We start from the raw sequence: 25,885 nt of genomic DNA, 5'->3' as shown, positions 1-25,885 counted from the left end.
TAACTACAAACCTTTTAACCCAGTTCACCCTAGAAGTGAGACACTGGACCCTCGGGGCTTTAAGGGCGCTGGCGGGCACCCAGGTATCCAGGAGGGTTGTGGGCGGGATCACTCGGAGACCACGTGGCGAGCCTCCGCCAGTAGGCGCGCAGACCGCACTTTGCGGCTCGGCTTCAAATAAACTACCGTGAGGCCAGAGCGGCCTGTGGGGCCCCGCCCCCTTGCCTGGGTCTGGGGCCCCGCGAGACGGCGGGCGGGGTGGGGGCGCCGAGAGCGGGGGCGGGGCGCAGTGGTCGAGTGACGGCCCGCCTCACCTATTCGGGGCGCGGGCCGCGGCGCGGTGGGCCCCGCAGCCAATGGACGGGGGTGGGGGCGGGGGGCGGCCCGGCTGGCGGGGAGGGGGAGCCCGCGGCTGGGGGACGCGGGGGGAGGAGGGGGCGGGCTCCCAATCCGGTTCCATCCGGTTCTCCCACCGCCCCCGCCGCGGGTCCCAGCAGCTCGGGCGGCGGGAGGAGCGGCAGCGGCCAGGCAGCCCAGCTTCGCGAAGGCTCTCGGCGCGCCGCGGCCCGCAGGCACCCGGCACGCGCCCGCCCCGCCGCCACGATGCCCAAGAGGAAGGTGAGCGCCGGCCGCGGCCCGCACACGCCCCCTCCGCCGCCCGGGCCGGCCGCAGCGCCCCGCGAGGCCCAGGTCCCGGCCCCCGCCGCGCCATCGACGGGGCTGGGCTCCGGAGGCTCCCTGGCCCTGCGGCGGGCGGGTGGGCGGGCGCGCGGCGGCCCCGGGCGCGCCGTTCTGGAACGTTCGGCGGCCCGAGGAGCAGGGTGGGAGATTCGAACGCGGCGGCGGGAAGCCGCTGACGTCACGCGGCCGGGCATTGTTCTCGCGGGCGGGCGCGGGGCGCGGGCACTTTTGTTTGCGGGCTGCGCCCACTCGCCGTCTGCTTTTCCCGCAGGTCAGTTCCGCCGAAGGGGCGGCGAAGGAGGAGGTAAGTGCCCCGCTTCTCTCCCGGGGGTGGGTTCGGTTTGCACTGCATCCCTCATTCCTCGCTCATTTTCCTTTTTTTCCCCTAAAGCCCAAGAGGAGATCGGCGAGGTTGTCAGCTGTAAGTAAGGCGAGCCCCATAACCTTTCCTTTCCGTGGGATCTTACGCGAGGGGAAACTCAAGTGTTACCTTTGCCTTTCAGAAACCTGCTCCTGCAAAAGTGGAAACGAAGCCAAAAAAGGCGGCAGGAAAGGTAGGTTTCAAACTTACCTTCAGAGACCGCGGTGTCTTGGAAATGCTGCAGTGCTACCTAAGGCGCCCCACCGGCGAGCAAGATCTTGACTTTTGAGTGTCTCAAAATAATTTGCAGTTAAATGCCCTCGTCTCCCGGAAAGTCGAAGAAGTACTTATTTACCTACTTTTGTTCTGTGGTTTAATAACTTAAGTAAACAGTGTCTTTTCCTAGTCTGGGTGAAATACAGTGGATGTAGTCATCCTGGTTTATGGGAATATAATGTATCCCTTTAATACTGTTGTAGAATTTAGGAATAAACTTAAGACGGGTGAAAATACTAAATAATAGTTTTCGCTCACCAGGGAAATCCATTGTTTGTGTTGTGTACGTTATGGTTAGTGCTCCTCTGTTGGTTACATGCTTGTACTTCCTCTTTTGACAACAGCAAAGCTAGGACTGAGGCCAGGAGAAGGGGAGTATGTAAGTTTTGCATGTAAGTTTCGCAAGGCAAGGTAGGGGATCATGTGTACGGGGGTAGATAAAGAGTTGTGTTCCCTGGGAACAGGACTACCAGTATTCTAAAAGTATTTTATATACAGTTGTATGTATAGGAGTTCACTAAATTATTTTACCATAACAGGCTTTGAGTTAATTGTAGGTAGCATGATGGCTATTGCTCTAAAATAGATTCATGATGGCATTATTCACATTGCCGGTCTTTGGAATGAAGTTGTGCTTGGATATATGACGTTAAAACTTAAGTTGGAAGGGCAAAATACGTGTGTATTATTTGTTACTTTGTTTTTGGATATAGCATGGGAACCATCCTTTGTGAAGCTCTCATGTTCATTGTGGGGAGTTCATGGTGTGGTTAATTTCTGTTAACTCAGAGCTTAAGTGAGAGTTTGCTGTTAGACGTCTCAAATAATCCTTAGCCTGATTACTCCTTTCTGAAAAGTGTAGGTGGAAGCTCAATCAAAAGTTTCCGCCCCCTTTTTTTTTTTTGTTTAAACGTTTTAAAGAGCTGAGGGTAAAAATCTTTTTTCCAGTAGAAAGTTGTGTTTTGTGATTTCTTTTTCTAACAGATCAAGGAAGGTATAGGTGTATGTAGTATAGAACTTCTCACACTAGGAAATAATGTAATCTGTACGAAAAATGAAGAGTACCCCAGAAACTTAACAGAGGGGAAAATAGTGGATCTTGTTGCAAGATGTCTGAGTGAACACCGTACTATTACACATCTTTTATTATTTGCCTTTTTTAATAAATCAGTTGGCTAAAATACTATGCCTATTTTCTCAGATTTTTTTCTTCCTATTTTCATTTACCTCTGTATATATTTTGATCTGCTCTAAAAAAATTTTTTTTAATGAAACCAGTTCAGATTTTTAACTCCAGCTGAGTCTGGGACATCAGATGTAATCAACATTTTCTTTCACTCAGTGAGAGGCCAACAGGTAAGTCTTCAGTGTTCCTTGAGAAACAAACCTGTCAGTTCAGTTTTCCCAAAGGAAACATGATAGGGAAAGGGAGGAGCTATTTTTTTCCCCTTTAGTTTCTGTAATCTTTGTCTTTGTAATTGATTCATTTTAAAGGCTTAAACAGAAGGTAAAGCTTTTGATGTATTGATTACTATACTACAGACATGTTGATTTATCTCGCTTTCCAGCTATTAATAGTTAAAAGTCGTGTTATTTCAGTCCAGGATATTGCATATTTTGTTTTCACTTTTAAGATTTTACATTTTTATGTTACTGAGATAATGGTTACGAAATTAATGAGAAGTCTAAAGAAATCAGATTATAAATGGATCATTTTAAAGTACAGAAGCATTTGTGACACTTCATGGTAGCCATGTATGTAACAGTGTTGTCCCAACTATGTTTGTTTACATAAGGTGTTATTTATCTTAAAGATAATGAGTTTAGCGATAGTCCTCGTGCTGTCTTTATGTGTGAAATGCGTTGGTGCAGAATACATTGCACTGATTGTTCCCCCTCAGCATTGGAGGTGTGAGATCTCCTTGCGTGTGTTTGTGGCTGTTTAACTCAAGTATTGTTCTTACACAACTCACTGGTGGCCTTATTTCGACTGTTTTACTACGTTATCTATTTACAGGAAATAAACATTTGTTCAGTTTCTCTTTCCCCATTAATGTATGGTTTACAGAAATACTGTTTTATATCACATTAAAGTGCATTAACTTTTGAACCTCTTTTTATCATCGTACTAATACCTGTGCTTTTCAGATTCTTCAAACACCTAAATGAAAACGATAAACTCAAAATTGAGCCTTTTAGCTACTCATTATATGATATCAAGGGATTAACTGTAGCAGGATAGTCACCCTGACCTTACAACATGGTGCTTTTTTCAGGTGAATGGTCTTACTGTGAGGGTAAGCGTCTCGTCAGGACAGTGGTTATTTGACAATTTGATTATTATTTGGGCTCAAAAGAAGCTTAGGGGTGGGTAGGGTTTCAGTGGGGAAGAGATTCCTCCAGTGATTCTCCACCTCATTTGTTCTGTCCTGTGGAACCTCAGAGACTAGTGGGTGGTAGAGAAAGCAGAGAAGTAGTATTGCAGCTCAGGCTTCGGGTTTAATCGTAAGTCTGGTGAGGCTCGGTGTGCGGGCTCTGGTAGGGTTCTCCTTGGCAAACGTCGTCCTGATGACTGGGGGGGGACCTTAAGGTGTGTCGTGTAACTCAGGCTGACCTAGGGTTAACATCGCAACTGTTGTGGATACATCTCTCTAGCAAGTCAGAAAATGTTAGTACGTGTAACATTGATACTTAAAATATAAACTCTTATTCTGTCATAGGATAAATCTTCAGACAAAAAAGTGCAAACAAAAGGGAAAAGGGGAGCAAAGGGAAAACAGGCTGAAGTGGCTAACCAAGAGACTAAAGAAGATTTACCTGCAGAAAACGGAGAAACTAAAAATGAGGAGGTCAGGAGTGTGTGTGTTTGTGTTATTAACCTTGGCTCAGAAGAGTGGGTAATAAATTGTATATTTTTATGTAGCAGACAAGGCAGTGTTTATCCTTTATAATGTTGAACATTTTTCTGGATAGTAACCCCAAGTGAGTGGACAGATGATTTTTTATGAGTTCATACTTGAAAATATATATATGTAAATGTCTTTTTTAAGCATCTACATTGTACACAGCATTTATTAATTTAATTCCTGGTGTGTATTTTACTAAATGGTATAACACATTTTTCTTTTTTTACATGACCTCAGGGTTTTGTTAAATATTCTAGTCTTTTTTTTTTTTTTTTTCAAATTGCCATCTATAGAACTATTACTCTTGTTTGGTTTTTATATTCTGGATATTGCTTTTAAAAAATTTTGTAATCCATTTCCTTCATTTGCCATGTTTTTCCCCCTTTCATTTTTAATGAAGGTTTATTTTTCTTAGAAGTAGCCACTTAAGTAGGACTAAATAGTAACTAAGATCAAACAAAAAGATTGATGTCCTCAATCTTTATCCTTTTAAGCTATGAGAAAAAGAGGTCTTGTCTTAAAAAATAAGTCGTTTGCAAGGCTGCAAAAGGTTAACCTTTATGAAGCCAAGCCTTTTTTTAAAAAACCATTATATTTGCTAACCAGAAAATATAATTTAGGGTATTAACTTTTAGACTTTTATATTCATAGATCAGACTTTAAAGTAATCAACTATTTATTCCTGTGAAATTTGTAATCAGTTTACTTTTCATTTCTAGTTCTAATCACACATCAAATATGTGACATTAAGATGACATGAACTAATCCAGCTATAAGTGGAGAATTTGGCTTCTGTTATCTTTTGTTAAACTACAGTTGATTCTCTTTATTCATGATGGCTCTGTTCTGTAAGGTTGCTCTGAATATTGGGCAGTTGCACGTAGTAGAAATACAGGGTTTGATTCCTGAAATGTTCTGATGTTCTGATCACATTCTGTCAGCAGATCAGACCATAACCTTTTATGTGTGTTTCTGTTTAATAGAAGCTTTTGATAAGTTATGTTGAATTCAGGACCAACGGAAACAGCACTGTAACTCGTGCCTAAAAGAAGCTGTCCAACATTTATTTTCTCCACGCAGCACAGCACAGCTTTCTTGCATGTAGCAGTGCTAGACAGCACTACACTTGTCCACATTGTCAACCAAAAGCACAAAAACTGAAATGTGTGGCACTAAATAGTGCACAGGACACTTGTTTACAGCATTACAGCTGAAACAAGAAAGCAGAACAACCTCCGCTGGGAATGTACGTGTCAGGTGACTCACATTTTCTGCTGCCTGGTATCTGCACATGACCGTGGAAGTGTCATGAATATGGATTTAGGGGTTACAAATAAACGTTAGTGAGTAGGCGAATTTACAAGTGCAGGATCTACAAATAATGAGGATTGAATGTATTTCTAAGACAATAGTTACACTAAGTAAAACTTAACATTGTATTAAATGCTAAAATCCCTAACATAGCAATGATACAGAAGTCAAATGTTTGATCACTATTTCTCCTTCGATTTGCAGAGCCCAGCCTCTGATGAAGCAGGAGAGAAAGAAGCCAAGTCTGATTAATAGCATACACCTGGTCTTATCAGTGGTCCCTGTCTCCCTTCTTGTACAATCCAGAGGAATATTTTTATCAACTATTTTGTAAATGCAAGTTTTTTAGTAGCTCTAGAAACATTTTTAAGAAGGAGGGAATCCCACCTCATCCCATTTTTTAAGTGTAAATGCTTTTTTTTAAGAGGTGAAATCATTTGCTGGTTGTTTATTTTTTGATACAACCAGAAAATAGTGGGATATTGAATATGGGAGGCTTTGATTGTCTTCAGTGTCAGCTTAACATTCCATAGATGGGGGGTAGTTTTTATATCCTATAATACAGAGAGCATAATTAAATCGCAATTTGGAGTCAGTTGTGCATTTAATGTCTTGAACACTTTAAATTACTTCTCTTCCCATGTTGTTTTTGGTAGAATTGTTTCCTAAAGCAAACCACTCCTTGATCTTGGCTCTCCTCGTCGGAATTTTGTGCACTCTGTAACATCTTTGGTCGTGGTAGTCCAGTTTCCTAGTAACTTTGTTAATGTGCTGTGAACGATTGAAAATTTGAGTGTGTAGTGTATATGATATTAAATTGTGAATTGGTGGGACTTACGATGTAACAGCATATCAACATTGGATGATACTGGTACTTGATATCCTGTTAAGGAAAATTTGTTTCCAAATTTTCAGCTGGAAAGTCACTGGAATAACTGTTTGGAAAAGAATCACAACTACATGATTATTTTAGATTTTTGGTATGTGTGTTAAGAATTGTGTACAAATTGAAATGTCTGTACTGATCTTCAAAACAACCAATAAAATCTCAGTTGTGAAAGAATTTCTTGAAGCACATGAATTAAGTTCTGGTGTAAATTTTATTTTAAAGAATTTCCACATTTGTTTTTCCCCAAAATTTTGGAAGAGTGACATACTCATTTTTCTACAATACTTCTACAGTGTACTTTGAAGATGTTTGTGGGACTAACCTGTTTTAATGGGAAATCAATTCAGTGTCCTCTAAAGCAAAGTTACGTAATTATTCATTCTCCATATGAGGTGAGTTTATAAATACTGAGTAAGCTAGAACTAGATCTGCTGGGGTTGTATTTGCATACTGTTTTTTTGAGACTTGTTTTTGTGTGTGTTACACTTCCCTTTTGCCACCTAAGTAGTCTTTAGAGATGGTGGTGGACACCTGATTTGGCAAATGGAGAAATGGGCCAGAGGTGGCAGCTTACCTCGGTTACCGCTAAAGAGGGGAGGCCTTGGAACAAAGTTCAGATGTCTACCCTGGAAGTAATTGGCGTGTACAAAGATGAGTCCTAGGGGGTCATAGAACTCTGCAAGGACGGTGAGCCACTGCAGTGACCGAGGCGAGCAGAGTTCACGGGAAGCGTGGCATCTGAAACGTGACACTGCAGAAAAAAATGCGAAGATGTTCATTTGGATTGAACTGACACCCAGAGGGAGGCTTCGGCAACCCTTGGGGAATAGGGAAGTGCTGGGTGGTCATGAGGCTGTAGAGGGCCTGAAACTGATACACAGATTTTCCTTTAGTTTCTAAGTTTTGGAGGAATAGGTCAGTGAATATGAAAATTTAAACACGGATCTGGAGTATTTGCTGTGTGTTTGGATACTTCATGCAATTTTTTGGTACCAGGATTTCTAGCAATTATTTGTAGCAGTTAAAAGTATGTCCCCCCCCACCCACAAAAAAAAAAAAAATGGGTAAAAAATAATGAATTTTAAACCTTGTAACCCAACTGGCAGTGTGTGCGCTGCCCAAGCATCCCACCACTAGGTTTGTGAGGAGTGTTTACAGTCACAAAGATTATCTTATTCTGAGCTTACTGCTAGCAGTACGTTTAAAGAGATTTATTAAATTTTTTCTTAAAAAATAGCACAACAGGGATTTTTGACTTTTAGATTGATACCTAAAAGATTCCTTTTTTTTTTTTTTTTTTGTAGAAAATTGGAATGACGTACTTGCCTTAAGCATTATCCTTTTATAATAAAATGAACCTTCAACTGGATGTTCTCAGCTGTCAGAAAACAATTACTTCTTTTAAAAAGTCAACGATGTTGAGGCATCTTTTCTGGGATCAGTACTTAGAAAAAGTTAATCTTTTGCCTTTTCAACAACTAGTTCTGAACAATGAGAGCTGTGTTAGAAACGGTCAAGTAGGTACCAGACATCCTGGAGGGACAAGGAACATAACTGTTTAGTAATGATGCTAACAAATCAGACAATCTCATTAGTTAACTAGAAAAACCAGTTAGCAAGAACCCTGCATTCTCTCGGCTTGTCAGAGGTTGAATTTGACCTTTTAATTGCGGATTAATCACAAGACGTAAGGCACAGAACCTGGTACCTGATTCAGAGATACCTGATGATGGTGGAACCCCAGAGAAGAGAAAAGATTGTTGTAGGAGTGTAGGGGAAGTGTGTAGAAGTGTGGGGACGCGGACAGGAATTCGGGGCATTAGGCAAGTGCAGGGAGGAGAAATTGTGTGTGTAATATTAGTACAGGAGCCATTCATACTGGGGGAAATACTCGAACACAAAAAAGCTAAAAACATCCAAAATTATAATTCACTCACTAGACTACTAATTAAGATGCTTTTTTCTCAGATTCTTTTCTATGCTTGTATGAATTTATGAAATTGGTGTCATATATTTTATTTTGTAATCTTTCTCAACTGTGAACTTTCCCCTAGGTCAATGAGTATACTTCCATTTGTAAGCACTGCACAGTATTTTATTTCAAGAACATAATTTGTCAGATGTTTAGACATTTTTTCCCATTATAACAAGCACTGTGAAACTAAAATATGGGATATTTCTATTAATCCTTATGGACACATTCCATATATTATCTGCCTATGACAATCCACAGTTGTTCCATGAGTGTGCAGTAAAAATACTTAATTGCAAGACAGTTCAGAATTTCAAAACATTAAGCTTAAGTAGGTGATGAAAAAAATATATATACGGAAAAAAATTAAAAAATAAAAACATATAAAGTGGTTGATGAAGAGTCTTAAAAAGATAATGGGTTGCAGCTCGGTAACAAATTGGTTTTCAGATCATGAATGTTTAGGTTTATGTTTTTTAAAAACCTGAAAAATAAATGTAAAGTGAAATCATTTAATCCCAGGAGCTAAAATTAATAATTTTAAACATGTTCATTTTTTTCATACACATTTGCAGTTTTCTTTATTTGTAAAATATTTTAATGTTTGCTTAATAGTTTATTGTGTGGCTATGCCATGATTTGGCAGTTTGGGTTTTTTCCCTCTGAGTTAGGGGTAATTTTACCCACATTCAGAAGCAGTACAGTATACTAAACCCCCATGTTCCAGTCAACCAGTCCCCAGAGCCATCAAACCATTGCCAATCTAGCCCATCCTTATCATTTTGAAGCAAATGAAAATGCATATTTTAAAAATAATACCTGTAAATAGGAAATTAAAACTGAACAGAATCACAGGAAACGAATGTCTACTTTGGTAAAAAAAATTGTTAATTTATCTTTGAAGTTGTACATGTTTTGTCAGGGTTAGATTTAGATTCAATTTAACAAGAAGCTGCTATTTTTCCCAAAAAATCCAATGTGGTCAGTTCCACTTTTAGAATCAGTGTGTTACCTTCCAGATGCTGATTCCACATCCATTTAAAGAAAGTAAACGAGTATTTTGAAATTTTCAAGGGCATGGAAATGTACCATGTCATTAGAAAGTTATTGGGGAGAAGGAACCCCAGCTCAAGGATGCTAGGGACAGTCTCCACGTGGGGCACATGCAGATCTGATCAAGGATGGTTACCGCGGCTCCACTGCCATCTTGCTTGTAGATGACATGACCCCGCAATGGAAGGGGCACAAGACTGGTAACAGGGCTTAACTGAGGGGTAATCATGCCTTTCTCAGGGGTGCAAGGAGCTAAAGCAGTCCCTGCACACAGCGCCCAGTAAGGTGTCTGATACTATTCCTCCGTGATTTTCAGAGCGTGCGGTAACTAGATTCCTGGTGGGCCTGTCCCCTTTTACAACGATATATGTTGTTGAGAAAAGCCTTAGAAAATACATTTGATTTAACCGGCGTCAAGTTGAGCATGATAAACGAGAAAGCTTGCTCATAAGATCTGGCTGCAGTATCTTACTAGAATACAGCATTTGTTAAGTCTTTCAGCGTTTCCTTACATCCTTATTACTGTTGCGTTTTAGGTTTAATTCATAACTGCAAATTATGTTAATATTACATTTTATCTCTGAAAGCACTTTAGAAAATTCAAGTTGAAAAATGTATGAAAACTAATGATATATTCAAGTTATGTATGAAAATTTCTGAACTAATCTGTTACGCATGATTCATAGAGAAGAAAAGCTGAAAACCTTGCATGCTTCGATGTGTCTGTCTAAGGAAGTGGCTGCATATTAAAATGTGCAAGATTATAATTTCCACCAGTGCTGATTGGGTTTTTCCCAAGAAATGTATTTAAAGGCAGTCTTAACTACTGCAGCATGTCTTCTCGCTTTCTGCTTCACTTCTTATTTCATTTATCTTTGAAGTCAAAGTGAACTAAATATTAAATACAACTATTTAACTGAACTAATATGAATGAAGTGATTTTTTAGATATCAGGATACACAGAGCCTGGATACTTAGCAAGGGAGCACACCGCTTTTCTGAACTTCTGGACTCAGAATGGGTCTTGGTCAGCATCAAAAATGAGCATTTTTCTCTACAAAGACTTGACCGGAGGACATAAGAGATCTGAATAAATGAGGAACATGATGTTCCTAAGAAGAGTCCATTTTTTTTGGAGAGGGCAGGTAGTTAGGATTTTGTTTTTTAATGGAGGTACTGGGAATGGAACCCAGGATCTCATGCATGCTAAGCACACACTCTACCACTGAGCTGTCCCCCTGCCCCACCTATGCTGTCTCTTCTTTGACTGAAGATAGGGTTATGTCACGATAAACCCACTGTAAGTTGAAAATATCGAAAAATCTCCAGCTACTCGATGTTGGGGAGGTATTTTTGAATGGGGGTTCTTTTTTATTTAATTTGTGACTGCTTTGGGGGCTATTTGCCAATTTATCCCCAGCTCTGCCAGGAAGACCTGGAAATAAAATAATGAGTGACCCTATGTCTTTTCTCAAATGGCATGAAAAGTGATTTATCAGTGGGGGGTTCCCTGGTAAAACTGGTGCAGGATGGGGGAGGCAGTCTGTGCACTCATGCAACATGGAGCTGTGAGGGTGACCCCCTGTGCCCGCCAAGGCTGTGAGATTCTTCAGTGAGCAGGCAAGCTCCCAGTCCTCTTCAGCTTACACCTGACTGAGAAGACCAGCAGGAGACAAATTAAAACTATGTACATGAGATAATTTCAGGAAGCCATGTTATGAAGACAACAAAAAGAGGGTAAGAAACTAGAAAATGGAGTGATGTTATTTAGCATAGTGTGTTTAGGGAAAATTGCTCGGGGACGATGTCATCTCTGAAGAGATACAAATAGAGGAAAGGATCCCCCCATGTGAAGGTCTGCAGGTTGAGCATTCTGATCAGAAGAAACAGCAAGAATAGCAAATGCAAAGGCCCTGAGGTAGACATGAGCTGGGTTTAATGAAGGAAGTAAAGGCAGGCAGAAGCAGGGTTAGGAAGAGCAGGAGGGGCTGGGAAAAATAGGTACGTAGGAGACAGATCACAAAAGACGATTTGGGTTTTATTGTGGGTACAGTGGGAAAGCGTTGTGAACAAGGAATCAACCAGTGAGCTCTGGCTGACAGTTCTGAAAGCTACCTCTGGCTACTGGAACCTGGTGCCTTAAAACAACACAAGTTTATCATCTTACAGTTCTGGAGGACAGAAGTCTGAGCCGCGTCTCACGGGGCTAAAACCAAGGTGTCAGCAGGACTACGTTCCTTCTGGAGACTCTAGGGGAGGCTCTGTTTCCTCGACTTTTCCAGCTTCTGGGGGTCGCCTGCCTTCCTCGGCTTGTGTACCACCCCCTCCAACAAGTGCATCACCTTGTGCACTGTTTCTGTTGTCACATCGCTTTCTCCACCTCTGACCCTCCTGCCTCCTGAATTTCCCCGTCTCAAGTCCTTAATCCCACCTGCAAATCCATTTTGTCGTGTAAGGATAACAAAGTCACAGATTCCAGGGATCTGGATGTGGACTCCTTCGTGGGCCGTCATCTGCCAACAACACAGAACAAAAGCGGAAGCGAGGCCATGCAGGAGGCCGAGAGGGGTGATGGTTTGCACCTTGGAGAGCGCAGTGAAGGCGGGCGGCGGGAGGCTCAGATTCGGGTGCTTTGATGGGTCTCCCTCTCAGGGCACCTTTCCTCTGGCATTTCTTTAGTCTACATGTTTAGCAGGGGGTAGGCCTGGAGTTTTAGCCCCAGTAGACAAAGGGCTCTGGTTGACAGCTTCAGTTCTTGCCAGGTCCAGTTAACCAATGCATCTTCTAGCAGAAAAGGTAAAGAGGATGAAACTTTGTTTCAAGAAAGTTATAAGGCGGTAGACAGTAACAGTCTACTCTCAAACAACAGAACTGAAAATTGTCTTCACTGCAGTATTTAAAGACCCTGCCCCTAAAAGGATTCAAGGGGGACAGGGTAAATTGTGCAACAAGTCTTCCTTTATCTGGAGATTCACATATGCAGATATACTTCTATAATTTGTTTTTTTGGCAGGGGGTGTGATTAGGTTTATTTATTTATTTTTAATAGAGGTACTGGGGATTGAACCCAGGACCTCATGCATGCCAAGCACACACTCTACCTCTGAGCTATACCCTCCCCTGACATATGCAGATATTCTAATTTTATTTTGAAGGAAACAAAATACAGAGTCTTCTCTCCTCACCAGGTTTGCCCTGGTGACCTCATTCTTGTTTCTAGGTCTTTCCTCAGGCTTTTTCTCCCACCAGGAAAGCACTTGATTTGCTCGGTCTGAATTCTACTCTTCGTGTAAAATCACCCCCACCCCAGGAAGCCTCCTTAGATTTTTGCGGTCCACATCGAGGGCTATCTTCTTTGAACTCTTACGTTAAAGTCACCAATGACAGTATAAAGGCTCCCATTCGTTGTTCACCTGCCGTGTCTTTAATATACTCTAAGTGTACTGCCTGATGTGGTTCTCACAAAACCCTGCAAAAGAAGAACCATGTCCGCATAGCAGCTGAGAAAACCGTAGCCGGTACAGATTAAACTCGGTAGGGAGCTGGATGGCTAGGATTTCTTTTTCTGATTTTTTATTCTATTCTTTTATTTATTTTATTCTATTAATTAATTAATTAATTTTAAAATTGAAGTATAGTTGATTTCCAATATTGTGTTAGCCTCTAATGTACAGCACAGGGATTCTGTTACACCTATACATACACGTTCTTTTTCAGATTCTTTTCCATTATAGGTTATTACAAGCTACTGAATATAGGTCCCTGTGCTGTACAGTAGGACCTTGTTGTTTATCTATTTTGTATATAGTAGTGTGTATCTGCTAAACCCAACTTCCTGATTTATCCCTCCCCCACCCCTCTCCCCTTTGATAACCATAAATTTGTTTTCTATGTCTGTGAATCTGTTTCTGTTTTGTAAATAAGATCATTTGTGTCCTTTCTTTAGATTCCACTGCATGGCTAGAATTTGAACTCAGTTTCATCTGGCTAAATGTTAACCTTACAATAAAAGTTCAGTTATATTTCCCCAATGTGTGGTACAATTTTTGTCACAACATGTTATTATGAAATTTTCAGATATACAGAAAAGTTGACAATCTTATAGAGAACGTCCATGTACCCACCACCTAGATTCCACAATTTATATTTTCACTATCCTTGCTTTATTCCATATCTTTATGTCCATCTACCCGTCCCTCCCTCCACACAACAATTCATCTTATTTTTTTCATTTATCTCAGGGTAAGTTGCAGACATCAGTACACTTCCCCCTAATATTTCAGCATGTACATTATTAAATGAGAGTTCAAGATTTGTTTACAGTTCTATTTTTTTCTTTTGAGGTTAAATTTGCATCTGATGAAATGTACAAATCACAGGTGTACTGCTGAGACACAGCTGTGTAACCCAAATTCTTATCAAGAAAAAGAAAATCACCGTCACCCCTGAGGTCCCCTCATGGCCTTCCCTCGTCCACAGCAGATCAGCTGTGCCTCTTTCAGAACTTCACATAAATGGAACCATGTGATGTGCACTCTTGTAACAGGCTTCCTTCACTCAGAGGACTGTTGTTGAGAGGCATCCATGTTATTGCATGCCCCAGCTGTTCATTACTTTTTACTATTGAGCAGAAATCCAATATATGAGAAGACCACAATTTGTTTATCCATTTTCCTATTGATGGACAGCTGGGCTGTTTCTATTCGCTGGCTCTTATGAGTAAAGCTGCAGTGACCCGTTTGGTACAAAGGGTTTTTTTTTGTGGACACATTTTAATTTCTCTCAGATAAACATGATACAATTTTGAGTTCCTGAGTTTCTGTCATTATGGACTAAGTTGGAGACAGTGGTGTATTTTTAGAAAGGTAAAAATGTGGCTCTTATTAGTAGGGAAACTATTTGTTTCAACCAGTAAACCAGGAAGGGCTATTGTGTTCAAAGTGAGGACAGCAAGAGCCTGTGTTGAATTCCTGTGACGAATGAGGCACTGTTCAGAGCACCTGAGTTCACGACAGTGAGAATACACACTCCTTACTACCAGGTGGGAACCTGTCTGCTTTCCACACCTCTTCATCCTCCGAGCTTAGAACCACACATTATAGACACGCAACAACTTATTGAGTGAAACAAATGGGAGATTAGTGTTACTCAAACAGGCTTGGCAGAGACATGTCCTAAATTACGTGTATTTAAAACACCTGTCCAAACATGCTATGCTTTTAGATCTTTGAGACTCTGGGAAATGACTTTGATTATATTTATCTCCATTCTAGAAGTTTTAAGAATTGACTGAGGAATTCAGCAGTACTTTTTTCCCTCTCTTAATGGAGGTACTGGGGATTGAACCTGGGACCTTGCGCATGCTAAGCACGTGATTTACCACTGAGCTATACCCCCACCCTCCTCTTTTCTCTTTTGTTTTTTTTTAAACAATTTTTCTTGTTTTTTGTTTGTTTTTTCTTCATTTTTTGTTTTTCTATTTTGGGGGGTTGTTTATTTTTGTTCATTTTTATTTTTGTTTTTTTTTAATTAAAAAATTTTTTTCAGCAGTACTTTGTAAGTTGAAATGTATTATTTCTCATGTGCCTGTAATGCCATTTTTTAGTACCTACTCTAAATAAACACAAGAGAACACAAGGATGGAAGACAAAGGTTATTAATGGCAGAAATGTTTGCGGGATTTTTTTTTTGTAGAAATTGACAGGTTGCTTCTAAAAATTGTATATAAAAGCAAAGGAAGTAAAATAATGAAAACCACTTGGGAAATAAAAAAACAAAGTTGGAGGGTTTACATTACCTGACTTCAAGACTTCCTATAGTAAATTGTCATAATTGAGACAGTGTGGTATTTGTGAAAGGACAGACACCGAGATCAATGGAACAGAGTAGAGAAGCCAGAAAGAGACTCATACAGATATGGCCAATTGATCTGCAATGAAGGTGCAAAGGAAATTTATGCAGAAAAATAGTCTTCAAAACTGGTGCTACAATTGGATATCCATACACTAAAACACCTCACATTGTATGTAAAAAATAGCCCAAAATGGAAAATAAATTTAAATGTAAAACCTAAAACTATAGAAGGTCTAGGAGAAATGTTTATATTATATTCTTAAGTTAGGTGGATTTTATAGATATCAAAAAATGTTAAATAGCATTGTTCATAATATACAAATTGGCAATTTTCAACAATTGGAGAGATTTGAATATATGCTGCCAAGAAGATAACCTTGAAAAATTATTGCATTTTCTTGGGGGTCATCATGGTACTGTGATTATGTACGACTGTGTCCTTATTCTTAGTAGGGGCATATTAAATTACCTGAGGTGAAAAGTCATAATGTGTACAACTTGATTTCAAATGTGTCAGATAAACAAATGAATCAAAGCAAATGTGGCACAATTGGTGAACTCCATGAAGGACATTTAAGATTTCTTTGTACCAGTCTTTCAACTTTTCTATAGGCCTGAGAATGTCAAGATAAAAATTTGAAGTGGAAAAGTGCAAAACAACAGTCAAAGAAGAGCATCACTTGGTTAATAAAAGACTGTTGTGCTTGTGCTTTGACGTTGTTAAACTCGGTGTGGCATTTGTTTGGAATCTTGAAATAAATATTTTTTTTAAGTGTGGATACTTTTGCTGAAGCATCTAAATTTAGATCACAGGGTAGCCATGGAGAAATATTTGCCCTTTGAATCAGACGTTGAGAAGGTAGAGTTGATTTTGGCAGGGTATGTTTGCCTACTGGCTAGAAGAACATGTTCTCCCCATGCTAATCATGTTTGAATTTTACAGTACAACTATTCAGAAGATCTATCTACTGTTTACCTAATAATTTGGAGTTAGGACAGAAACTGTCACTCTTCTGCAAGCAAGAGGAATCTAATAGATGGTGCTCGCTTCGGCAGCACATACACTAACACTGGAACAATGCAGAGGAGGTTAGCTTGGCCCCTGCATAAGGATGACATGCAATTTCATGAAGCATTCCATATTTATAAAAATAATGAAAAGATGGAGTAACGATAGAAAACTGAATAGAGAGGGTGAGATGTGTGCCTAGTCTTGGGAACACAGAAAGGATCTAAGTATCTCTGCATATGAGGAGGAGCAGAAGGCAGACTAGAGAATGTGTGAATGGAGTCAAAAGAAAGGGGCTTACGAAAAAAAGACAAAGGGTTTTATGGGGGAGGGGAGGTTGTTTCAAACAACGTGTAAATTTATTGTAGATGGTTTTGAAGACATAGGAAAGCACAAAGAAGAAAACAAAACCACCAACATCCTACACGGAGGTTAGGACTTGATTGCTTGCGGGCTGTTTTTCTCCACATTAATAGGGATTATGATGATGGCGAGCAAAGGCTTATCGTGGGATCTAAAGAAACAAAACAAACACACATAACACAACAGAAACAGATCACAGATACAGAGGACAAACAGGTGGTTGCTGGAGAGGAGGGCTGGGGGGATGAGTGAAATAGGTGAGGGAGATTAAGAGGTACAAACTTCCAGTTACAAAAGAGATGAAATAGTCAATAATGTAATAACTTTGCATGGTGACAGATGATTACCAGACTCATCATGTAATGTACAAACATCAAATCACTATGTCGTAACCTGAAACAAATAAAACATTGTAAGGCAATTATACTTCAGTTTTAAAAAGTAAAAAAAAAAAATAAGATCAAATAATGTTTTCACGTCATATTGCCTTTGACTTCATAAAAATAAACAGCCTTGGCGGGGGCATGGGTATAGCTCAGTGGTAGAGCACATGTTTAGCACGCATGAGGTCCTGGGTTCAATCCCCAGTACCTCCTTTAAAAAAAAATCATTATTACTCAGAGGGAAAAAACAAGTTTATTGTTCACTTGTTATGTGCCAAGTACTATTTTAAGCAGGTACCTGTATTTTCTAAGTGCGTATGACAGCTCTGCGAGGCGTCACTCCCTCACTGACAGCATAGGCACCACGTTCACCCAACATGACTCGTACGAGCCCAGAGTCACTTGGCCCATGTAATGGGCCAACTCGTCTGACCACAAAGCCACTTTTATGGCACCAGGCTTTTTGTCCTACAGAAATGCATACGAGATTTTTGATGTTATCATTACCTTAAATCTGCATGTAATAATCCTCTTTTACTATTTCAACAAAGCTAATTATCCTTATGAGTGACACATTTGGACCAAAACACATTCTTTGAGCATTTAAGTTAGTAATAGGATCAATGGGCTAACTCAACAAAATTTTGAGTGTCTTATAGTCTAGGCATATTATTTCTTTTAATTCTTATGAAAATCCATGTGAAAGTATTATACTTTCCATTTTTCAGATGAAGTGAAGGAATTTTCCCTAAGGGATGCCAGTTTATAAAGGGGCAGCGATGTGGTGGCTTTGTAATGGGCTAACTCGAGCTGAAGTGCATTTCCCAGAATTCCCCCTCAGTTAGGCTGGGCTATGAGAGACATTTTGCATCAGATTGGGAAGGCAGGAGTGGAGTCAGGGCCCAGTGGTGGTTTACACTCAGCAGGCCTGTGCGGGGCATGCAGGGGCTGCCGGAGTTCACATGCACTGCCTACCTCTGGCCCAGCCTCTCCGGAGCTCCTCTTTTCTCTCTGGCTTCTCCAGGTGTGACTTAGCTCTTTGACAGAGGTTGCAGACGCCACATCCTCAAAGTTGGAGGCTGGCGGTGAGTCACTGACATGGGCTCCCCTCTGTCTCTGTGGGTTCTTCTGTCCTTGTTCGACCCTCCTATGTCTACCTTCTCTTCCCAACTGCCCGCCCTGTGGACTTCAGACTCCAGCGTCAGAAGGGAAGACAACAGCTTTACAGAGACTGTTTGACCAGCTTCCTCAATGGCAAAAGGTCATGTCCTTGTCTATACCGAGTGGTTTGCTTCCTCTGGTCGAACCCCAATAATTGATAGAAGCCCAAACTTAAAGAAGCAAAATCTAAGTGGCCAGATGGAAATAACTTTGATCATTTACATTTAAATAGCTTGGAGTCACATCTGAACCTACTTTTGAGAATTCTCTAATTAAGCTAAGAGGGAAGAAAGAGGTATCTTTTCCAGAGTCTGGAGTTTTTGAATGATGAACTAAATGGTTTCATGTAACTTGGCAAATTATTAATTATATTACTGGAGTTGATTATTCGGATCTTAAAAGTTGCTTCTGGCACCTATTGCTGCTGTAACAAATGACCACAAACTTAGGAGCTTAATACAAATTTATTATTTTACAACGTGGAGGTCAGAAGTCGAAAATGAGTTTCATATGTACACCCCAATGTTCACAGCAGCACTATTCACAATAGCCAAGATATAGTAAATGTCTATCAACAGATGATTGGATAAAGAAGATGTGGGAGATGTATATATAATGGAATATTACCCAGCCACAAAAATAATGAAATAATGTCATTTGCAGCAACACGGACAGACCTAGAGATTACCATATTAAGTGAAGTAAGTCAGACAAAGACTAATATCATATGGTATGACTTATATGTGGAATCTTAAAAAAAAAAGATACAAACTAGAAATAGATTCACAGATGTAGAAAACAAACTAAGTGGGGGGGGGGCTATAGCTCTGTGGTAGAGTGTGTGTTTAGCATGCACAAGGTCCTGGATTCAATCCTTAGTAGCTCCACTGGAAAAAAAAGAAAGAAAAAAGAAAAACTGGTTGGGAGAAGGGTATAGCTCAGAGGCAGAGCGCATGCTTAGCATGCATGAGGTCCTGGGTTCAATCTCCAGTACCTCCACTAAAATAAATAAATAAACCTAATTCTTCCCCCTCAAAACAAACTAACAAAAGCTAAAAAATAAAATAAAATAAATGATAAACACAGTCTGAAAAAAATCCTCTAAATAAACAAAATAAAATTCTTAAAAAAAAAAAAAAAAAAAAGGTCAGAACAAAACAAAACAAACTGTGGTTACCAAAGGGGAGAGAGGTGGGCAGAGAGATAAATGGGGAGTTTGGGATTAGCAGGTACAAACTACTATCTACAGAATAAATAAACAACAAGGACCTACTGTATAGCACAGGGAACTACAGTCAGCATCTTATAATATCCTATAATGGAAAAGAATCTGAAAAAGAATATATATATGTATAACTGAATCACTTTGCTGTACACATGAAACTAACACAACATTGTAAATCAATTATATTTCAATTTTTTTAAAAAAGAGAAATCCTGACGAAGGAAAAAAAAAGAATTTCAATGGGTCGAACCAAAGGTGTTGGGAGTCGCTGTGCTCCCTCTGGAGGCTCTGAGGGAGTCTGTGAAAACCCTGCCCTTTCCAGCTTCTACAGACCGCCCACATTCCTTGGCCTTTGGCTCCTGCTTCCAACTTCAAAGCACATCTCCAAGCTCTGCTTCCTTCTTCCTGGATTCTGACTCTTACTTTCTTTTTTATACCTTCGTGATTGCATTGGCCCACCTGGATAATCCAGGGTAGGCTCCCCATCTCGAGAACCTTAACTAAATCACATCTGCAGAGTCTCTTTTGCCATGTAATATAATATATTCACAAAATCTGGGGAGTAGGATGTGGACGTTTTGGGGGAGTCATTATTCTGACAACCATGGGCACCATAAGACGTTTTCTTTGTCTCTCTCCCCTTTTTTAAAAATATGTTTGGGAGCCAAGATTTTTTTCGCTGTTGTTCGTGGAGGTATTGGGGATTGAACCCAGGACCTTCTTCATGCTAAGCATGCTCTCTACCACTGAGCTACACCCACCCTGCCTTGTCTCCTTTCTTTTAATGGAAACTTTTTTTTAATCAAAGTGTAACATGTATTTAGAAAAGTATATGTAAGTCACAAGCATATGGCTGAAGGAATTTTTCACCAAGTGAGTAACACATCCCAGATTAAGAAACAGAGCATTCTCAGAAATCCTAAAGTGTCGCTCCCGTCACAATCCCCACCCCAAAGGTAACCCCACTATCCTAACTTCCAGTGCCTCAGTTTCGCCTGGCTCTGAACTGCACATTGATGCAATGATGTAGTATGTACTTCCGTAATAGAAAAGAACAAATCTGATTCCATATGAGATCTGTTCCTTTGACTTTAACCCTGTGCTCTGTTTTCTAGGCTCAGTCCTGCTGGTTCTGCACCTTCTGTAAAAGAATGTTGCCTAGAGCCTGAAATAGACAGGAGAACCCATTCTCTGAGATCTCTGACCTCTGATAGTAACACTTCTCCATTCATATAGAGATAACAAACTGCAGAATAGAAAATATTGTTTTGTGGGAGGTTTACAGGGACACCATGACCTGACCCACATGAACAGCTGCTAGAACAATGGATTCCAAAAATAAAGAGTTCCTACACTAAGAAGTTTGCAACAACCAAGCATACACCTTCCCCTTTTTAGTATAAGAAGAGCCTGAATCCTGACCTGGGGAAGATGGTTCTCTAGGACATTAGTCTGCCATCTTCTCGGTTTGCCAGCTTTCTGAATAAAGTTGTCATTCCTTGCCCCAGCGCCTCGTCTCCCAATTTATTAGCCTGTCGTGCAGCGAGCAGAACGAGTTTGGGCTCCATAACACTTTTTGCCATCCGACTTCTTTTGCTCAGCTCTTATGTTTATGAGTCATGTATGCTGAACATTCATTTTCATTTCTGTGTAGTTTATCAGTATTATGAATAAATGTCAGTTTATTTATCCATTCTACAGTTGATGGGTATTTGGATTATTTCTGGTTTGGGCCTATTCTAAATAGTTCTGCCCTGAACATATGCGCACATGCCTTCTGAGGAATACAAACATGCATCTCTGCTGTGTGTAATCAGAGGGATGGGGCTGCTGGGTCACAGGGCGTGCGTACGCTCAGCTTTCCCAGTACCGCAGAAACCACGGTCCTGCCTGCTCCATCCACATCCCTCCCGTTCCTGAGCCTGCCCCTTATCCCTGTCCCTGACCTCCTTGTTATTCTGCAACCTCCCCTTCCCCCCACCACCACCCAACACCCTATGCCCCAGGAACCAGCGATGGGGTAAAGTTCATCACTGGAATGAAGCTGAGGGGTCAGATGAGTGCATCTACTTCATGCATGCCTTGGTTGATTTTTAAAATGATGCAATTGTAGCAGTTGATTTATTTTAGGCTGTGACATAACATCCCCTAGTCAAAATAGTGTGTTAAGGTGCACACTCATGGTGTGTTAAAATGCACAGAATGCATTCAGAAAAATGCTGAGGTGTTTTGTACTTGGTGGCAGGACATTAAAGCCTAGAGAGGTGTCAGGTGTGAAAGACGGTTAGGAAGCTAAAAAAAGAACAACCAGGAGAATAGCCAAAAAAAAAAAAAAGTTCTCCCACCTGATGGAAACTTTGCTCGCTGGGGGTTCTTGCGGGGAATGTAGGAGGCTCTAGGAAGATATGCTTGGCTGGGAAAAAGCAGGCAGGTTGTGTGTCTCCTGCTTTATGTAACTGTCAAAAGTTTAGATCTGTGTTCTTTGCTACTGAGGAGACTTTATACCTGCAGCTCAGTCCAACCCCATCTTAATGAGACAACCACGCAGTTAGAATCCTTGAAAAGTTCTAAGACTGTAGAGAATTAAAGATAGTGGGCTGGTCATTACTCTCTTCTATAAAGAAAAAAAGGAAGCTGAAGAACTTAGATGATAGCAATTCTAAAGCTACTATTCAGGAAGCATGAGCCACATGGGACCAAGATCTGGTTCAAGGTAAGTGTGTATCTTACAGTGGATCTTGTCATCGTGAGTTTTTGAATTATTTACTGCAAAGAGTAAGATGTTCTCCTGTCATACTCTGCACTCTGCTAAGGCTTTATAATTAAATTTTGTGGCACGTGTAACCTTTGCGAGGTTAGATTTTGGCAAAGCTTGTCTTACAGGTTTGTTGCAGGAAATTGTATGTATGTATGTATGTAGTTATGTGTGTATTTTTGATGGAGGAGGTAATTAAGTTTATTCATTTAATTAGTTTTTTAATGGAGGTACTGGGACTTGAACCCAGGACCTTATGCATGTTAAGCATACACTCCACCACTTGAGCTATGCCCTCCCCTAGGAAACTGTATCTTTTAGTTGTATAGAAAGTAAACCTACTCTCAGACTTGGAATGAACACACCCACTGCGATAATTCTGGCTCTGCCTATGACTGCACTGCTTCTGTTATCTCTGCGTGAGAAGCATGAATCCACTGGCTGGTCAGTATGCTGGTCTCTGCTCTCTTAAAGGCCTGGGAAACAAACCAATCCGCGTGCAGCCCCACACAAAGCCGATTCTTCCAGAGATCAAGCTGGGTTCTCCAGGGAGGAGGCTGATCAAGCCTTTCACTCTCCTGTAGCTAGAAAGATCCGCTGGGTGGAGGAGCCACGCCCACAGGTCCTAATCCTTGGCAGGGACGGGCCTCTCCAAGCCTTGGGTGCACCCTCTGGTTACTGGGTCCCACCTCCCCCACCCCACCTTGGCTCTGGCACTTCCAGGCCACTTTGTCATAGTCTCCTGAGACTGCTGGGCCTGAACAAATAATTCCCCACGTCACCTCGCCCAGATCACCAGGGGCTGGGGGCAGGGTTACTAAAGTTAGTAATGTTCTCCACCCACGTACTTTCCTACTTTCCTTGGAGAACTCGAGGGAGGAAGGGGCTGTTTAAGGACAAGATTAGAGATTCTGGGTTCTTAACTGAAGAATTATCTTAACCTCATCTCATTAAATATCTTAAACCTATCTTAAACCATTGGTGGCTTTAATTTTTTTCAGTTAAGATTGTCTTGTGTTAGACTGTGGGTTGCTTTATCCAGCTCTAGGCCCTACTTGCCCATAAGTGAAAAAGAGGAACCAGGACGCTTTCTCCTGGCTGTAAACAGGGACGTTACTACTGCACTTAGGTGTCACACGCACAGAAAACGGGAAGTCTTGCCTTAGGCACCCAGTGTACACTTAGCCATTGAGTCACAGGGGAGCAGTTTCCAGCAAGTGGCCCAGGGACCTTGGAGCTCTCCATTCCCATCTAGAATTTCCCTCCACCCTTTGTCCTTTCCTCTTTATAGTTTCCTCATGGGGCTGTGGGGTGTCCCCTCCCTCCCATGCTCCCCTCTTGAGGAAACCAGAAGGCTGTGCTGCTTGAGGGAGAGTCTGGGGACCCAGCGGGGTGGGCTTCCTTCTGCTGGGGCGCAGGCCGGAGGCTGCTGCAGTCGGGGTGAAGTGAGCTGGTCTCCCAGGGCACAGGGGAACTGTGTGGCCAGGGAGGAGGGGGCAGAGGCCACAGCACGCCCGCGGGAAAGGCATGACACAAGGTCCCATCCCTGAGACGCCGAGGTCCTCCCCCTAAAGCAGGAGCCACTCTTGCCCCTGAAAATGCTCTTTCCACTCACCTCCGCCTCTCGAAACTCTTTCCTCCTGCCTGTGAGAGAAGCCAGGAGGCCCTTCTTCCGTGGGGTCACTGTGGGGAGACCCGTGGAGGGGGACAAGGCTTCCCAGCCTCCCAAGCTCTACCTCTGCTGGTCTTGTCGCGGACACGGGGGCCTGGTCTCCAGCTACGTTACAGGCCAGCAGGGTTTTGTGGGCTGTCCCCAGCTCTAACCATCACACCATCCAAAAGATTTATGCTTGAGTGTTGAGAGCATAACTCTCTTATATTTGAGGGACTGTCTGGTCCAGGAGTTTTTCATTAAACATCCAACAAATATTTATTGTGTCCTTACCATATGTCAGACTTCCTTGTAGCTCTAGAGAGATTGCAGAGAGCAAAACACGTAAATCTCTGCCTGCCTTCATGGAGTGGGAGGAGACAGGCAATAAAGAAAACAGATGAGCACATTTCACAGTAGGTTGTAAGGTCAACAGCACGAAGGTGAGAAAGGAAGCAGGAAGGAGAAAAGGGAAATTGGGCAGAGTGAAGGTAAGGTTTACTTTATTTAGGTAGTCAGGGAAGGTCTCGCTGAGGATGTAACATCTGAGCCGAGACCTAAAGGAAGGGAGGATTGAGCCATCCAGTTTTCTAAGGGAAGAGGCTTCCTGGCGGAAGGAACAGCAAGTACAAAGGCCCTGAGGCAGCAGTATGCCTCGCACGTGAAGGTGGCTGGCATGGCTGGAGCAGAGTGAGAGGAGGGGAGGATAGTGGGACAAGAGGGCAGAGAAGTACCAGAGAGGCCAGCTCCTTGGGGCCTCCTGGGCCGCAGGCTTCTCTGGGTCAGATGGGAGCCATCGGAGTGCCTTTTTTTTTTTTTTTTTTTTCCTGAGAGGAGGGCAGATCTGACTGGTTTTAAGAGGATCCTTCAGCTGCCTGTTGAGAACAGGTGGTAACAGGATGAAGACCGAAGGAGGAGGACACTTAGGAGGGCTCTGTGCTCATCCGGGCAAGAAGTGCTCAGATTCGAGGTAGACTTTGAAGGTGGGCTCATCAGGGCTGGCTGACAGATTGCACGTGGGCTATAAAAAACAGATGATTCTAAGATTTTTGAAGAGATTAACCAGGACCAAAATGATTTAGGAAAGACTTTGTGAAGGAAGGGGTTTAGGGATCTAGGTGGATCCTTTCAAGTTGGAGGACGATGTATACAGACGAGGAAGAAATCTGAGCGCAGAGAGACCTGGAGAGGGGCAGGTTCAGCCGCAGGGGACAGAGTCAGACGGGTGGGAGTCACTACAGAGGGCTCAGTGCCTATCGGAGTTCTGGAAGGAAACGGAAGGCTTAATCCATTGTGATGACTGAGGAGAGTTAAGGACGCTATTATTTACAAGCTTGTGGGCGGTTAAAATAAAGCACCACGGAATAGAGAAGCGCCTTGGGCTCCCTCCGAGGCCTCCCGTCTTACTCGGAAGTAAGACGGGAAGCCCAAGTCCGACAGAGCTGGGAGAGGTAAGGGCATCAGAACCCCGAGATGGTCGCTGCATGGAGGGAGGGAGGGCTGTCCCACACGAACCGTGGTCTCCACTAGAAGAACAGCAGCCGCCAACCAATGGCAGGAAGGGAGCTGGGAAAAGAGAAACCCCGCCCCTTCCATCTCCTGCTGGATGAAGCCAGAGGGCAAGAGAGCCCTTTACTGTTAGTGCAGTCTGCTTACCTGGGGATGCAGACTCAGGGGTGGGGGGTGGGGAGGAGGGGTAGAGAGTGGATTATGCCACCCAGCTTTAACAGCCAGCCAGAGCATTCTACAATAGAAATAAAAGCAAAAATAAACAAATAGGACCTAATTAAATTTATAAGCTTTTGCACAGCAAAGGAAACCATAAACAAAACGAAAAGACAACCTATGGAATGGGAGAAAACATTTGCAAACGATGTGACTGACAAGGGCTTAATTTCCAGAATATATAAACAGCTCATACAGCTTAATAACTAAAGCCAAATAACCCAATCCAAAAATGGGCAGAAGACCTAAACAAGCATTTCTCTAAGGAAGACATACAAATGGCAAATAGGCACATGAAAAATGCTCTATAT

The 25,885-nt window shown here is 41.9% G+C and overlaps 1 protein-coding gene and 1 non-coding gene across 3 annotated transcripts; both read left to right on the top strand.

Annotated features, from left to right (window-relative positions):
* The first annotated feature begins 451 nt into the window (after window positions 1-451).
* HMGN1 (high mobility group nucleosome binding domain 1) lies at window positions 452-6,598 on the top strand. Of its 2 annotated transcripts, XM_031459725.2 has the most exons (6): window positions 452-618; window positions 953-985; window positions 1,073-1,102; window positions 1,185-1,235; window positions 4,039-4,167; window positions 5,740-6,598. In XM_031459725.2, the coding sequence occupies exons 1-6, from the start codon at window positions 604-606 to the stop codon at window positions 5,785-5,787; spliced, it is 306 nt and encodes a 101-aa protein (XP_031315585.2). In that variant the 5' UTR covers window positions 452-603; the 3' UTR covers window positions 5,788-6,598. The 2 variants fall into 2 exon arrangements, with proteins under 2 accessions (XP_031315585.2, XP_064332064.1); XM_064475994.1 differs by lacking the exon at window positions 1,073-1,102 and having other exon boundaries at window positions 463-618.
* Window positions 6,599-16,342: 9,744 nt separating this feature from the next.
* Window positions 16,343-16,449, top strand: LOC116155876 (U6 spliceosomal RNA). The gene has a single exon (XR_004139779.1). It is a non-coding gene; the product is annotated as a U6 spliceosomal RNA (small nuclear RNA).
* The last annotated feature ends 9,436 nt before the right edge of the window (window positions 16,450-25,885 follow it).

The sequence above is a fragment of the Camelus dromedarius genome, chromosome 2 (genome assembly GCF_036321535.1).
Source record: "Camelus dromedarius isolate mCamDro1 chromosome 2, mCamDro1.pat, whole genome shotgun sequence".
In the NCBI taxonomy this organism is placed as follows: domain Eukaryota; kingdom Metazoa; phylum Chordata; class Mammalia; order Artiodactyla; family Camelidae; genus Camelus; species Camelus dromedarius.
Note: the sequence above shows the minus strand (reverse complement) of the source record. Positions and strands in the feature narration are given on the sequence as shown.

Coding starts and splice junctions, on each gene's coding strand:
- HMGN1 (XM_031459725.2), top strand. Junction 986..1,072: donor AAGGGGCGGCGAAGGAGGAG/GTAAGTGCCCCG, acceptor TTTCCCCTAAAG/CCCAAGAGGAGATCGGCGAG. Junction 4,168..5,739: donor GAGAAACTAAAAATGAGGAG/GTCAGGAGTGTG, acceptor TTCGATTTGCAG/AGCCCAGCCTCTGATGAAGC.